General features: G+C 43.0%; 1 protein-coding gene across 1 annotated transcript; it reads left to right on the top strand.

Moving 5' to 3' along the window:
- Positions 1-5,484: 5,484 nt before the first annotated feature.
- On the top strand, positions 5,485-16,712 carry them4 (thioesterase superfamily member 4). The gene is made up of 6 exons (XM_063198063.1): positions 5,485-6,029; positions 6,378-6,570; positions 7,182-7,344; positions 8,374-8,484; positions 8,853-8,977; positions 14,733-16,712. The coding sequence occupies exons 1-6, from the start codon at positions 5,889-5,891 to the stop codon at positions 14,774-14,776; spliced, it is 777 nt and encodes a 258-aa protein (XP_063054133.1). The 5' UTR covers positions 5,485-5,888; the 3' UTR covers positions 14,777-16,712.
- The last annotated feature ends 465 nt before the right edge of the window (positions 16,713-17,177 follow it).

Consider the following 17,177-nt stretch of genomic DNA (forward strand, 5'->3'; position numbering starts at 1 on the left):
AAAGTGACACCCACATATCCAAGAGTCACAGACAGACACACACACACGCCCGCAGCCCCGCACGCACGCCTGCACACACACACACAGTACACACACACACACAGACACACACACACACACACACACACACACACACTAGCCTACGGCAACAGGATTTGGACCAGGAGGACTACAGGTCAAATCCTGAGGCTATCGTCTGTCAGCTGGCCTCTTGTACTCTAGTGGTCCTTGACCTTTTCCCTCCAAACTTCTACACGTGTATATGCACAAAAATGAATCAATACCTTAGTGATTTTGCATTGAGGACCAACACATGTAATGTAATGTGGTGTAATGATGCAATGTAATACAGCCCGTAATGTATTACATGAATAGTGTAATAATGTAGTGTTTGATGTAATGTAATGTAATGTTGTGATGTGATGTGATGTGATGTAATGTAATGTAGTGTAGTGTAGTGTAGTGTAGTGTAGTGTAGTGTAGTGTAACGGCATGCTTCTGTGCTGTGCTGACCAGTGTGTATGCCTCCTGTGGCAACTCTTACTGTATGTAATGTAGTGTAATAATGTGATGTAGTGTGGTGTAATGGCGTGCTCCTGTGCTGTGCTAACCAGTGTGTGTGCCTCCTGTGGCAACTCTAATGTCATGTAGTGTAGTGCTGTGACGTGATGTAATGTAGTGTAGTGTAATGACGTGCTCCTGTGCTGTGCTGACCAGTGTGTGTGCCTCCTGTGGCAACTCTAATGTCATGTAGTGTATGATGTGATGCGGTGTAATGTAACAGTGTGCTCCTGTGCTGTGCTGACCAGTGTGTGTGCCTCCTGTGCCAGCTGAGTCTCTCTGCGCTGCTCTCGCTGCCACAGCTGCAGGGCCTTGGCCGAACACGTCTGCGTAGAGGACTCAAACTCCGCCTTGTACTGGGCACTCCTGTTGCTGAGGGGGGAACCAACCGCACAAGAACACACACGTTATAACCAGGGCTTGACCTCACCGGCCAGAATGGCTAGTGGTTTTCCTGAGTCACTAGCCATTCAGCCTTTCTGCTAGCCAGAGTTTTGTCAGTTTTTTCTTTCTTTCGAATATTCTTGCATTTAAATACAAACAATTGATTCAACTAACTACTGTGATTTTTTTGTCATACCAAATATTAAGTCACTGTCAAAGTAGCTGATGAGACTGAAATTGTTACTAGTCACACAGCCAAGTTTTACCAGCACTTGGCTGCTTTGCAGTAGCCGGGCTCCGCGCTACTGGTGGCGCAACACCTTCGGCTCAGCTACACACAGTATGGCCAGGAGCTTGTGTATGAGGATTCTGTTCCCTCCACAGCGGGAAACTCAACCCACTTTGTCTGGAACCAATCAACTGAGCATTTCCAACCGTCCTGGGCAGAGCCGTCTAATAAGAGTTGCGCAAACCGGGGACCAGGAAGTCGGTTGGTGATGTGATTCGCGTAGATTAAAATGTTTCTTAACAGTAGAATTCTGTTCGTTGGAAACTAACACAGAACCATCACATACCAAACAAAGATTAAGTACAAACAAATTACATTACCTTTACCACATTTTCTGTGTTCTACGGCCACCTCCTAGAACTAAGTAACTTCTAATAGAACTAAAGTAAATGGGGATTTCCATGTTAACGCTCCGTGAGGCTCCATGAGAGCCGCCATTGCTGTGGAAAGATTGGTCCATAGAAGTCTATGGGAGTGACGTAACTCTGTTATTAGATGGCTCTGGTCCTGGGTAGAGGCGTGTTCAAGGCAATGATGTGGTTTAAGCAGAGACGTTCTATTGGGACTAAGAAATGTTTGGTTGGAACTTCGGCACAGCCCTCAACCAGTAGCAAGCCGAGGGAGGCAGCTTAACCACGCTATTTGGAAACACTAATCGTTATAGTCCTGGTCAGACCAGAATCGCGGTACGTGATCTGAAGTCTATGAAAATCAGGCAAGGTTTTCAGGTGCCAGTGTCAAGCCCTGATTATAACACAACACATTGTATACTATATATAACACACATCAGTGTTTCTCAACCTCAACCAACAAACGCCCCTCCTTACTTCATCATAATCCTGCCAACGCCCCCCTGTAGACTCCCCCACCGAGAAACACTAATAAAATGTTTTAAATACATTTATTGGTCCTGAGAGTATTTTATCTTGGACACTCACAGGAGAAAGTTTCTTAGGGATCAATAAATGAATCTGAAATCTTAAATGTCACTGATATGGCTCATACTAAGAGAACCCATAAGTTACACGTACCACTTTTATAGAATTATAAGACATATATAAGATTTGCAAAGTAGTCTAGGGCTGCAACTAACGACTACTTTAAGTCGACCAATCCTGAAGGGGGCCCGCGGCTCTCCTGTTGAGAAACACTGGACTAATCTACAGATCCAGTCACGATTAGACACAAAAAAAAGACTTGCTCCAACCTCCGACTAATCGTTGCAGCCCTAAAGTAGCCCACATATGAATCAGTTTTACATAGATTTTTTTTCATATCCGGTATAATGTTGATGCAAGCCTAAGTAGCTACATTACGTTTATTTAGCCACCCAGTAATCCATAATCAAATGTTTGCACATGCATTTATCCAGGTTGTTCATCCTGCTGTTTTTTTACTTCGTCCAGGAACTACTTTGTGAACTTTGACAATGGCCTTGTGTTGACTTAACAGATAATGCCATGATAAGAAAAGGCCGACATTGGTACTAGGAAGGTTAAGGGCCCCTCTGAAATTATGAAGACAGTCGCATGTAGGTTGCACTCCCTCTTGTGTTTGCCTCGTAATGCCAGTCTAAAGTTTCTGTCTCAATAGCCCTCTTGCTCTCACTCTTTCCTTTCCTATCTCGTTCTTTCAGTTGTTTTTTTTCCCTTAACCACACAAATGTAGCATATTCTTCATCCTTCAATGCTCTTTGATCCGGCCCAACCCTTACTCAGGGAAGTCGACAGGGGGGACAAAAGGGTCACTTGTCCTGGGCCCAGAGGAAGAGGGGGCCAAGTATTGGATATTCATTGCATAGTATTGATTGGGTTTGGGGGCCCTTTCAGATGTCTTTTGTCCCGGGCCCAGCCAAAGCTGTCAGTGGCCCTGTCTGTACTCAAACTTACTGCAGCGTATAGCGTATTAGGCAGTCCACTGTAGTAAATAGGCTCACTGCCTTCTGTCAGAAGCCATTGACATTTATATGGATGTTTTTGAAAATGCTTTACGCACCCGCATATCTGAGCATCGCAGTAATATCAGATGCGGTGATATTCGCAACCCTGTAGCGGCACATTTTCTCTCTGCGGGACACAGTATATGTACTCTCAGATACACTGGCATTGAAAAGGTGGAGAGGCCTCCTAGAGGGGGCAACCATGATCGCCTCCTTTTACAACGAGAGACATACTACATCCATCTCCTGAATACTATGTCCCCACATGGATTAAATGAGGAGTTTGACATTAAGCCTTTCCTATAACTTGTGATTAACTTCAGCTCTGCAGAACTTCTGGAATGCATTAGGATTGTTGTAATGTGTAATCTTGTAAATATTGATTTGGTAACACTGGCAATCTAAGGTATTGGTGACGTGTAGATATTTATTCACTGTATGGGTTTTATTATTATTGTCTTTCATTTTGTAATTCTCTTGTCTTTTCACAATGTAATTATGCAATTCCTTGGGATAATGTGTCATTTTGGGAACATTGTTATTTCATATCAGCTGACCCTATGCCCGCCCCTTCCTTTTCTATAAGAACTGTCACTCACGGGCTGACACACACCTATACACCTGACGAAGACCGCCTGAGGTCGAAACGTTGTGTTCTAATAAATCGGTGAGCAGCAACAGTGTGCGGATTTCCTTTCTTCCTTTACGCACGTTTGTTTTGATCCAGCACCTGTTCTACTGGATGTGCGCGCATCACATACACTTCTTTTGTTTTTGAAAATGCATCAGATTTGGCCTCTTGTTACCACATAAACAGAATTTCAAAACTGCGGATTAAAAATGATTTTCCTTTGAAACGGCCGAAACGCACCTGTCACCATGAAGTTTTTATTTTTATTCATCGTGTTTATATGTAAACGGATGAAGAATATATATATATATATATATATATATATATATATATATATATATATATATATATATATATATATATATATATATATATCCACATAGTACGTGTAATCAGTGCCTTAAAAGAAGGAGCAGGATGTGGTCTTTTGTATGTTTGTTTAGGTTTTTTTTCCACAAGGACCTTTTTTAAGACTCATTCTGCCAAGGGGAACGCCTATTGCACACATAACTTACCAATAAATGTGTTGAATAACACAATACAGTAGGCTACCATGGTAATGGTAAACCACTTATGATCTCAGTCTCAGAGTGTGTTTGTAGTGTATTTTGTAAATACAGTTTTTCCCCAAACCAAATGGTAGCCTATGCCAATAACAGTGACCCTGTTTACATTGGCGGTTTGTTGATGTGCATAATGGGCTCACTGTCTGTCAATGAAAGCTGTTGGTGGCCTAATAGACCCAGCAAAACCAATCATCAAACAGTAGCTAGACATTAGAAGTAGGCTATTACAATTACCATGTATAAGTACTGTCTATGTCTATACTGTCTATGTCCTTACCTAGATTAGTCTATGTCTGTATGGGAAAGCAAGAAATGTAATTTCAAATTCTTTGTATGACCAGTGCATGTAAAGAAATTGACAATAAAACCTACTTGACTTGACTTGAAGGCATGCAGTAGCCTAAACAATGAAGAAATATAGTATTACTAATCAAGATAAAAGTTGAGATTAAACTGAGATGACATTAAACTATGGCTGATTTATTTCCGCAAAGAGCAGGTAGATAGAGAAAGAATGAAGAGTGAAGTGGAGAAAAGTTATATTATGGTGCTGTGGGCCATATGAGGACAGGCAGAATCAATACAATGGGCAGAATGAATACTGAATGGTCCCTCAGAGTAGTTAAGTTAATTGTACTCACCTCTCCATTACAGCAATTCTGTCTGTCAATTCTTCATCTTTCTATGGGGGGAAAACAGGGAGGCTACAATAAGACATCAAACACTTTTTAAATCTAATCTATACTTGGTGCATTCATTGTCTGCCCTAGACACACATTGTATCTACCTTAATTCTGCCCCTTTCGCGTTGCAGAAGTTTGTTTTTAACAGGGCGGTCTGTTGAAAACATATTTGCCTTTCTTAGTTTCAATATTAGATTCAAGATATTTGTGTGACCAACACTGACGTATAGTATACAAGTCAGTGGTGACCAAGCAACTTTTAAAGTAGCAGTAGGCCTAAATGTTCATTCTTCTGGCCCGTCAGTAGTTTGTGTTGTCATAACAACAGCAACCGGAAAACGTCATCATTTCTTTGTTAAAAACCAATCACGTGTAGTATCTGAACCACGTGACTAGACCACTCACCGGCAAACCGGAAAACATCAGCATGCCTCATCGTATGTGTCATTTTTGAAAGTCATGAATGATAAACCCGGATTTCAGAGTTTATCAGAAACATCTTCACGCGTTTAGCCTCTCCTTTATTTTTTAGTAATGAACAGCAGATTGCGTAGGTCACACTACATAGGCTCCCTCTGCTTTTAAAAGGCCATTCAGGAGATTCGAGCACAGTCGTCTTTATGATGAGTCGGTCAATAACATCACTCTGGGTAGGCTAGTTGTGTTTGTGCTGTTGTGTTGTTACTTACCGTACATGTCATGTACACTGGCTAGCTTTATCCACCTAAGTAACTGTTACAGCTCGATTATCTCGATTTGACATCAAGTGTGTCCCAGACTTGTTTGGTAAAGTGTGTCTATCACCCGGAGGGAGAGACTTAAGATTTTCGTCGGCATGATGCTGCGACCAGGCTTAGCGCTACATCTCGTACGAGCACTTTATCGAGACGGGTCTAAATGGACTAGATTCGCTGGTCGATGTCCCTCCTTTGGCCAGACACCGTTGTCTGCACCGCAGCCTTTTCGTGCTCTCACGGTAAGTGCCTTAAGTAGACTACAATTATTCTTAATGTCCAGTAACCAAAGGTGTAGGTTTGGCTAGAAAGTGGTGGGGAAGCCACCCCCAGAATGATGTAGTCGGGCATGAAACTGGTTGGCGTCTTGACCTTTACCATAAACCACTTTCATTAACTGTCATTAACTGCAGTGACGTGTATATAACCTATGGGAACGCCATAACTTACTTTTCAAATTTTCTCTCTAAAATATCGAACAAACATAATGCTTGCTGTTGTGATGGAGAGTAGGCTACAACACGTGTTATTATCTATGTTGAATAACTTCAACTTGTCACCGACCGGTCATTCACTTTTTTGGCCTGCAGGTGTCGTCCTGGCCCTTCTCTTCGCCTCCGCGGGACTACAGCCTGCCCAACGAGTCGTGGGCTCCAGAGATGATGAGGCTGTATGAGCACTACAACGCCCTATGCGAGGCTGAGGTTGGGGAGGAAGGAGAGAAGAAGAGGGGACCCTGGCGAAGGCTCCCAAGCTACAACCGCACCCTGAAATATGCCACTGGTGAGCAGGAACACTTCTCCAGTCTGTTGATTGTCAGTGAACAGTTGCCTGTGCTTAGGGTGACCAGATTTCTAGGGTCTGAAGCCGTGATATTATTTAGACAATTTTTAAAAATCGTTTGTCGTTAGGTGTCTGGGAGGGGGAGAACATTTTTTGGGACCCAAATCGGGACTGTCCCTGTAACACCGGGATGTCTGGTCACCCTAAACAACTTCAGGCCCAGTTGTGCAAGATGTGAGAGATGAAGTGTTGAGTTCATGAAGTGTCAGCTAAGTAAACCTCTACCACAGTTGGAGTGGTTTGCCTGGAGTGGTTTCATGGTCTCCTTGGCCATAGTCATGCCAGCTTGTGCCCCCCAGCACACACACACACACACACACACACACACACACACACACACACACACACACACACACACACACACACACACACACACACACACACACCAAAGTGGCCGAAGTGCCCTTGAGCACGTTGCTCCAGGGAGTATAACCAATAACCTGTAGATAACTTTGAGTCGCAATAAAAGCATCAACCAAGTGCAATGTCAATGTAATGTAATGTAACGACATGTGACCAATGCAGTGTTTGTGTGCATGTATCCCCCTCAGGTGGCCGGTGCCTGAGCAAAGTTCTGCAGTCTAAGGCCCGTCTCTTCACGCGGAACATTGAGGAACCGGGAGCCAGTTTTGAGTACGTGGTCTTCCTCAACAAGGAGGAGAAGAGCTGTGTGTGTGTGTTCCAGGCTGGACATCTCCTGGAGGGCCCACCTGGGTGAGGGCCACACACACACACACACACACACACACACACACACACACACACACACATACGCGCACACATACTCTCTCTCACACACACACACACACACACACACACACACACACACACGCACACACTCCACACACACACACACACACACACACACACACACACACACACACACACACACCCTGCGCCTAAACAACAAATTGTGACTTAACCTACTAGTACCACATTATTAGTGCATTATTTGATTACTGCCATGTTATGTGCAAGTTTACTAGCAGGTTTGATCAATGGGTTCGCAATTTTTGTTGTTGTTGAGGTGGGGTTAGGCACTGGTGTGGAGAGGCATTGGAGAGGGTTGTTGCCTGGGGCGCAAATCATTGTAGGATCACCACTGCACACAATCTGATCCATTCTTCACAAAGCTCTCGAGTCTTCTCATTAGTATTGTATGGAGTAGGGGTGTTAATCTCAGCCTACATGACGATACAATTCGATATCGATTTCTGAAGGCAGTGATTTGATTATTTTCACTACTTAAGAATGCCCCACAATACGATTTTTCCCCCCCACTTCTATTATGTTGTGGAGTTAGGGTATTGAGCAGGGGCCTGCGCATCGATTTTATCGATTTTCGATACTAAACAATGCCCCACCCCACAATACGATACGATTCGATTCAATCGTTGGCCATAGGATTGATGCATCTATACATAAAAAAATATTATTTACACCCCTAGTATGGAGCATCAAAGCATTTGATTAGGTATTAAATACATTACACTTAGGTGAGTCTTTTTATCCTAACAGACTTACAGTTATTTACAGGGAATTGGTTATTCTCTGGAGCAGTTCACCTCAGCCATGGATGGAGCTGTAGGGAAAGATAAGGGTGGGATTCGAACCAGCAACCCTCTGATCTACGTACATACCAACGCCCTAACCATTACACCATGCCTGCCCCATGCCTGTATTAAGTGTTAAGCAATATTGGTTGTGATTCTTGAGTGGTCGTCATTGTTATTCCGTCTTTAGGCATGTCCATGGGGGAGCCACTGCCACAATCATCGACGGCACGACGGGGACTCTGGCCACCTACGTGTCAGGACCTGTTATGACTGCCAACCTCAACATCAACTACCGCAGGTATGTACATTTAAAGGCTGTCTGCCTGTCTGTCCGTTTGTCCAGACACTGTGTGTATGTGTGCTTGCGTGCGTGCGTGCACATGTGTGTGTGTGTGTGTTTGTTTGTGTGCTGAGTCTGCATTTTGTCTGCAGGGAACACCAAACACACAGACTGCATCACACACACACACACACACACACACACACACACACACACACACACACACACACACACACACACACACACACACACACACACACACACACACACACACACAGAGCGTCTAGACAAACGGACAGACAGGCAGACTGCCCTTTAGTGCTGTGTGTGTGTTTTGTCTGTGTGTGTGTGTTCTCTGTTAACGTAACTCTCTCCCCCTCTCCCAGCCCCATCTCTCTGGGTAGTGTGGTGCTGGTGCATTGTGAGCTGGAGAAGATTGAGGGCCGCAAGACCTTCATCACCTGCCGAGTGACCAGCGCTGACGGAGACAAACTGCACACTCAGGCCACAGGTACACACACACACACACACCACTCTGACAGAGCCAAGCTGAAAACACAGGACACAGGTACACACACAGGCGTACACACACAAACACACACACCACTCTGACGGAGCACACACAGGCCACAGGTAAACACACACCTGCATACACACCACTCTGCACATGCAGGCCACAGGTACACACACGCACGCACATGCACACACACCACTCTGGTGGAGGCAAACTACACACAGGCCATAGGTACATTATGGGGAAAAAACACACACATACATGGGTGGGAGACGTGACGCCTTGTTTTTTCGTAACATTGGTTAAAAACCTACAAAACTGTCATTTTCCTTTAAAAAACAAATGTCAATGAAAAAAGATGTGGTACATTATGTTTCATATTAGTCTTAGATGAGAAGAAACATCTTTGTTAAGATTTATGTAAAGGTTTATATGTCAAATATCCTGCGGTGTGACTGTAACATTAATGAAACCTGGAATATAATATATATATATAAATTAACCAACAACATTTTGAATAATGTATGAAGCATTTGGCATGATTGCATAAATATTAACTTTATATTAAGATATGTGAATATGGAAAAAAAATCAAGACATTAACATTAACTACAAGTTCAATTTCGTAACACAAATTGCATCCTGTGGGGCATATGTACAGTGCCCTCCATAATTATTGGCACCCCTGGTTGAGATGTGTTTTTTAGCTTCCAATTATTTTATTTTTTTTCTAAATAATATGGGACCTTAATGGAAAAAAAGAGAAAAATCCAACCTTCAATACAAGTGCATTTATTCAGTGGGGAAAAAATCCCACATAAAGAAATAATTATTTGACATCAAATAATGTGTGTCACAATTATTAGCACCCCTGGTGTTAATATTTTGTACAACCCCCTTTTGCCAACAAAACAGCACCTAATCTTCTCCTATAATGTTTCACAAGATGGGAAAAGACAGAAAGAGGGATCTTCAGCCATTCCTCTTTGCAGAATCTCTCTAAATCATCCAGAGACCTGGGTCCTCTCCTCTGTACTCTCCTCTTCAGCTCACCCCACAGGTTTCTCAATGGGGTTGAGGTCAGGGGACTGAGATGGCCATGGGAGGAGCTTGATTTTGTGTATGGTGAACCATTTCTGTGTAGATTTGGCCATATGTTTAGGGTCATTGTCTTGCTGAAAGACCCAGTGACGACCCAGCTTTAGCTTTCGGGCAGAGGGCAACAGATTTTAATTTAAAATGTCCTGGTATTTCAAAGCATTCAAGATGCCATGCACCCTAACAAGGTTCCCAGGGCCTTTGGAAGCGAAACAGCCCCACAGCATCACTGACCCACCCCCATACTTCACAGTGGGTATGAGGTGCTTTTCAGCATGCGCATCTTTCGTGGTACGCCAGACCCACTTAGAGTGTTTGTTGCCAAAAAGCTCAATCTTGGTCTCATCTGACCAAAGCACACGGTCCCAGTTGAAGCCCCAATACCGCTTGGCGAACTCCAGACGCTTGCGTTTATGATTGTGAGTGAGGAAAGGTTTTCTCCATGCATGCCTCCCAAACAGCTTGTTGGCGTGTAGACAGCGCCTGATGGTTGATTTGGAGACTTTGTGACCCCAGGATGCTACCATTTGTTGTAATTCTGTAACAGTGAGCTTTGGAGATCTTTTGATTTCTCTTACCATCCTCCTCACTGTGCGTGGTGGCAAAATAAACTTGGGTCCTCGTCCAGGCTTGTTTACCACTGTTCCAGTTGTTTTGAACTTCTTAATTATTCCTCTCACAGTGGATATGGGCAGCTGCAGTTGAGTGGCAATCTTCTTGTAGCCTCTGCCTGACCTGTGAAGGTCGACGCACATCTGCCTCACTTGTATGCTGTGTTCCTTTGTCTTTCCCATGTTTAAGAGTGGATAAGAGAAATGGCCTCGGTGTCACGTCATATTTATACCCCAGGGAAACAGGAAGTGATGAATTACTAATTAAATGTTCCTACATACTCTGGTAAACTTTGTAAACTACTGTAGAAATGACAGAAACGCTTCAATTATATTTATTTCCTGGGAATTGTTAAGGGTGCCAATAATTGTGGAACAGGTGATTTAATGAAAAATTATTATTTTTTAGTCAGGGATTTTTTTATTTTCTTACAATTCATTTGAGTTGAAGGCTACATTTTCCTACAATTTTCAGTGTGACAGTATTCTTCTGCAATAAACACTGAATTTATTTTAAGGCTTTTAACACATCTCAACCAGGGGTGCCAATAATTATGGAGGGCACTGTATGTCAATGTTTGTGAATGGGCAGCTGCAAGGCCAACTACAAGGGTCTTAAAGACTGGCTCCTAACCAGTCAGTACCTCAGTTATTGGAGAGTGCTGTGGAAGTTTAAGGTGACTCTTAACCTCTTAATATGTCTTCATATTGCAATCTTTCTGTCACGCAATGCTTAGGTTCATTTTATGGTGTCCTGTGGTGTGACTGCTCTTATAGGAGGAAAAAAAGTTTTTTATTAATGAAAACACATATTAAGATTAAACACAATATCATTATCAAGTTAGCATGAGCTCAGATGTCAGTCATGTATACAAAAGGATTAAAATGGCCATAATGCAGTGAATTCCCTGTTGTGTGACTCCATTTTCCTGCAGTGTGACATGCCTATGCTATGTGTTGATGCAGGACACATTTTCCCAAAAATGGCAAAAATAAGGTGAAATTCCACAGACCACTAAGTGCTTTAATTTTTTCAATTTTTTCCCAATTTTTATCCATCATTTTTTTCAGGAATTTGACAAACTTTTTTTTTTTTTTGCGTTACGCCCTTAATAAACGTCAACCACCCACATACACACATACACATTTTTTTTTTTTTTTTTTTTTTTGTGAATCGATCGTAAAGACAACCCTTTGGAAGCGGCCGTTGCTGGTGGTGTGCCAGTAGGCCTGAGTAAAATTAGCCAGGTTATGCCCTCCTAGTAACGCAACACCTTCTAATCAGGCCAGGAGCAATACAAATATTCTGAGCTCCGGAGAAATCGGGAACTCCACCCACTTTGTTGGGAAGCAATCAACTTTAAGCAGCTCCAAGGGCCCTGGGTAGAGGCGTGTTCAAGACAGTGACATGGTTTAAGCAGAGACGTTCTATTGGAAGACAATGTTTGTTTTAAACTTCGGCACAGCTCTTTCTGGCCTCGACCAGTAGCAAACTGAAGGAGGCGGGTTAACCAGGCCGTTTGGGAAACCTTCCCATCATCTTCTTTATCATGTTGGTCAGACCAAGTATTGGTACAAGATTTGAAAGTCGATGATAATCAGGCAAAAATAAAGTAGATGTTGGCTACACACAATTAAATACATTGAAAAGGAGTAACATAGCAAATTATTTTACATCTAGTCTCAAAGCAAAATGCCATTTGAGACAAGGGTTTGATGGAATGAATAGTGTAGCCTATTTCAACCCGAAATATGCAGGATAGCCTGTTGCACTGCAGGTCTTCTGTCCGTCTGGTTATTGGCAGCAGCAAGTGTTGCAAAGGATCTCTTCCATTTAAAAAAAAATGTTGTATGCTTCCACCTTTATGATTGTGTGTGAATTCCCACACAGCACGCTTTACTCTTGTCTATCAGATGGTCATTGTAGTTACAGTGCTGGCCAAAAGTACTGGCACCCCTACAATTCTGTCAGATAATACTCAATTTCTTCTAGAAAATGATTGCAATCACAAATGCTTTGTCATTAATATCCTCGTTTGTTTGTCTTGCAATGAAAAAACACAAAAGAAAATGAAAAAAAGGTCAAATGAATGATCATTTTACACAAAACTCCAAAAATGGGCCAGACAGAAGTATTGACACCCTCAGCCTAATACTTGGCAGCACAACCTTTAGACAAAATAACTGCGAACAACCACTTCTGATAACCATCAATGAGTTTCCTACAACGCTCTGCTGGAATTTTAGACCATCCTTGAGGTGATTTGAAGGGTGCCTTCTCGTCACGGCCATTTTGAGATCTCTCCATAGGTTTTCTATGGGATTCAGGGGTGGACTCCTACATTATGCTGCAAAATTTGTTGATAGTCTTCAGACTTCATAATTCCATGCACACGGTCAAGCAGTCCAGTGCCAGAGGCAGCAAAGCAAGGTCAAAACATCAGGGAAACTCTGCCATACTTGACCTTAGGGACCGTGTTCTTTTCTTTGAAGCCCTCATTTTTTTCCTGCCAACTCAAATGAATAGAGGGGAAAAAATTAGGCTAAAGAAAGAAAAGAACACGGTCCCTAAAGTCAAATATGGCAGAGTTTCCCTGATGTTTTGAGGTTGCTTTGCTGCCTTTGGCTATGTTTAGCTATGGTTTTTTTTAGTGTGCACATACACACACGCACACACACATACATACACATCATGTCAAGAGTCTGCCCTGGGGCTAGGGCAGCTCAAACATTAGTCTAGTACAGGGGTGGGCAATTATTTTGGCCCAAGGGCCGCATTGGGTTTAGAAAGTTGACCAAAGGGCCAGATGTCATAAGCGACTTGCCCGTGCCAATAATAAGAAGTGGCGTACGCCAACATAATTACAACATTGTCAGTTATGCCATTCTTGCTAAATGTATCTAGATGTAGACTTTAGTCATCTTAGGTTTCCAAGACACTTGTTTTAGGTAGCCATCTAAGAATGAGTGACCATATGAATCAGCATTTTTTTTTTCTTGGAAAGGCTCTGAGGGCCGCATGAAATGGCCGGGCGGGCCGCATGTGGCCCCCGGGCCTGAGTTTGCCCACGTCTGGTCTAGTAGATACTTACGAAAGAGGATAGTCTTTACTTGCTTCTTGAAGGCTGCAAGAGATGTGCTTAGTGCCACTCTATTGCCACTCTATTGCGCTCCTCTACATTATAGTCACATTATCTTGGAAATGACTGACCAAAATTGTCTAGTGAAAGTGTCTGAAAGACCGAATTGTCTAGAGGTGTTATTGATATTAACATCTCCAGCCTGACTTTCAAACAACGTTGAAAACTTGAAGAGGAGGAATGCATTGGCTACTGGTGGCCACCTTGTTCAGACTTTAGTCTGATTCTCCCTTAATAATGGTGTCAGATTCATGCAAATGCAGTTCTTGGGGTCTACCTTGGCACTTAAGTTTAATTAAAATCTGTGTCAGTCGGGTCCTGTATAATTTCACGTGAAATAACCGTTTTGGGTTTGTTTGCAACAACCGTTTTTGGTTTGTTTGACTCTCTCTCTCACACACACACACACACACACACACACACACATACACACACTGTCACACACACACACTCTCTCTCACACACACACAGTCACACACACACACACACACACACACACACACACATGGCCGCGCACGCACACACACACACACACTCATATATACACACACACACACACACTTATCATGTCCTGCCTCCCAACACACACCATCCCACCATCTTACACACACACACACACACACCCCAACATTTTGGGGCCAGTTTGCCTGCTGTGGGCTGTGCTGTTTGCGTGCCTCTGTGCCCATGGCATTGTATATGGTGCCAGTGGTCTGGCACCTTGGCTCAGTGAGGGCTCCTTTCCTGTTTGCACTTTAGTGTCTGCTTTAACGTTTTGTTCTACTTTCATGCATTTCCTCTTAAAGAATGTGAATCATAACTGAATGTTTGTGTGTGTGTGTGTGTGTGTGTGTGTATGTGTATGTGTGTGTGTGTGTGCGGGCGGTCGTGCAATTGGCTTCACAGGTTTATTTGTGTCTATTAATGTGGGCCACTTATTTGGGGCGTGATGTACCGTACCGAGAAGAGGAGAGTAGAGGAGAGGAGAGCAGACCGCCACCCAATTTCTCTACAACCTGCGATGGGGCGCGCCGACCGCCACCCAATGCCTCCGCTGGGCCTCCCTCCAACGGTGGAAACCATGGCAACCAACTCTCTTCTCACCACCTGAAGTTTGAGCCACTTCCCCAAACGTGCGTCCACCCCTCTGTCCTCCCATCTCGCGTCTCGTTGTCGACCTGAATTAAGTCAGTTTTATATTGAGGATTCATTTAACCCTTGTAAGGTGTTTGGGTAAATTTGACCCGTTTTCATTTTTTTATCTTGCTTGAGAAAAATAGAATCAGTTATTATTCTTTCACACTGAGATTCACTGGCCTTGGCTTTCTGTAAGAAACATTAGTCTTAAACAAAATTAGTGCACATTTCTATCACACAGGAGGTGTTCCTGGGTCTTTTTGGCCCATATCATTTTGGGGGGGCTTATACATCAATATTTTCTAAAATCTTTGATACAATACTGATCACATGATGATGAGTAGACAAGGCAGATGGCGAATTACTGTATGTGGAAAAAGGAGAGCAGCTATTGTTCGGTCCCCCAATTGTGCATCAATGTTGCAACCTTGCATGAGAAGAGCACTAGTAGCTCAATCCGAGATCTTGGATTGAGTTTACCCACTTTCTTCACCATCTTCTTATCTTTTTCTCTCTGTATCTTTCACTCTCAGAAACATATAGACACAGAAATTCACAAGCAGGATGAAGGGAACATGAGGGTGAATATTTTTTCCTTTGTAAATTATGTTTTTCTTACAAGGGTTAATTAGTTGTTTTTGTATAGTACAGTGAAGATGGAGACAGAAAACCACTGGGAGAGAGAGGAGGAGCAGGGTTGCTACACGAGACGGGCTGAACTCGAACCTGGGTCCCCATGGGCATGCATGCCCACATAACCCTCACAGCAACATAAAATATGTGAAATAATTGTCCTTGTGACACATGAGAACATACTGTATGTCTATGTGTCACAGTGGGGTTTGACAATAAGATTTTGTTTCCAGGTATTTCTTACATATAGGATATGTTGTTAAATTAATATCCAATACAAAACTTTGAGTTTACGGCCCTGCCGTGGCTCGAACGGTGGGGCGCTGCACCGTTACGCCGGGGACCCAGGTTCGATTCCGGTCCGAGGTCATTTCCCGATCCTTCCTTTCTCTCCCACTTGCTCCCTATCACCATTGAACACTGTCCTATCAAATAAAGGCAAAAAGACCTAAAAAAACCCAAAAAAACTCCAAAACATGTTTACATCCAATATAAAACTGCAAATTTACCAAGGTGGACAACAGGTCGGGAGGTCAGGGGAAAGGGAGAAAGGATACAAGTTTGGGGGATGGATTTGTCCACATTGTGTTGTACTGTATGGAGTGTTGGGCTGAGTCCGAAGTGTTCACTTGTTGACTATATGCAGGGAACAATATGATGGCTGAAGTTGACGCTTATCTATCTAGTGAACTAAATAGGGAACTATTGCGAATTTACATGGCTTTGGTGGGTTTTTTGATGGAGTGTTCCAAATGTTTCCTCATACACTACATAGTTTACACTGTGTAGCCAAGAAAAAAAATTAATCAACATGCGCCCCATCTAGCACACTATAGTGAATGAACGAGTGGGCATTCTGGACTCGGCCTGTGTGCGTGTTTGTGTGTGTATGTGTGTGTGTGTGTGTGTGGCATCTTGGAAATGTTTACCTGTTCACTACGTTGTGGTCTTCATGGAGAACAAAACAGTGACAACTGATGCTGTGTGTAGTGAACTACAGTAATAGATAAGAGAATTATTGGAAAAGTGAACATTTATGTGTGTGTGTGTGTGTGTGTGTGTGTGTGTGTGTGTGTGTGTGTGTGTGTGTGTGTGTGTGTGTGTGTGTGTGTGTGTGTGTGTGTGTGTGTGTGTGTGTGTGTGTGTGTGTGTGTGTGTGTGTGTGTGTGTGTATGTGCGCGCGCAAGAGGGCATGATGATGTAAAGGGGAGTATGTAGCTTCAGTGGATATCAGAACAAGTGCCAGTTTGCCTGGGTGCAAGCTATCAGTTGACCAATGCCTCTACCTAACATTACCTCCAATACTTTTTAGTGCATTAAAATGTTTTTATTTTAATTTGTTGCCTTCATTTTAACTTATTACATGTTTTTTTGCATGGTAGACATTTGGGGGACTGACTTTGAATTGCAGTGTTATTTGAGATGTCTACATGTGTAATCTTTCTTTATGTTGTCCGTTTCATAACGTCTGTAGTCTGCTGTTTTAACTTGCAGCTCTGACATTACCGTCAACATGTGCAAGCACTCTCTGAGCGCCAGACTTGAGTTACAATGGTGTACTTGTCCTCACAAAGTATTTAT

Source organism: Engraulis encrasicolus, chromosome 5, assembly GCF_034702125.1.
Source record: "Engraulis encrasicolus isolate BLACKSEA-1 chromosome 5, IST_EnEncr_1.0, whole genome shotgun sequence".
Classification (NCBI taxonomy): Eukaryota; Metazoa; Chordata; class Actinopteri; order Clupeiformes; family Engraulidae; genus Engraulis; species Engraulis encrasicolus.

Excerpts from the sequence above, each read along its gene's own strand:
- them4 (XM_063198063.1), top strand. The coding sequence starts at position 5,889 with ATGATGCTGCGACCAGGCTTAGCGCTACATCTCGTACGAGCACTTTAT. Across the intron at positions 7,345-8,373 it reads CTCCTGGAGGGCCCACCTGG|GCATGTCCATGGGGGAGCCA; the intron begins GTGAGGGCCACA and ends TTCCGTCTTTAG. Across the intron at positions 8,978-14,732 it reads ACTGCACACTCAGGCCACAG|GTTTATTTGTGTCTATTAAT; the intron begins GTACACACACAC and ends TTGGCTTCACAG.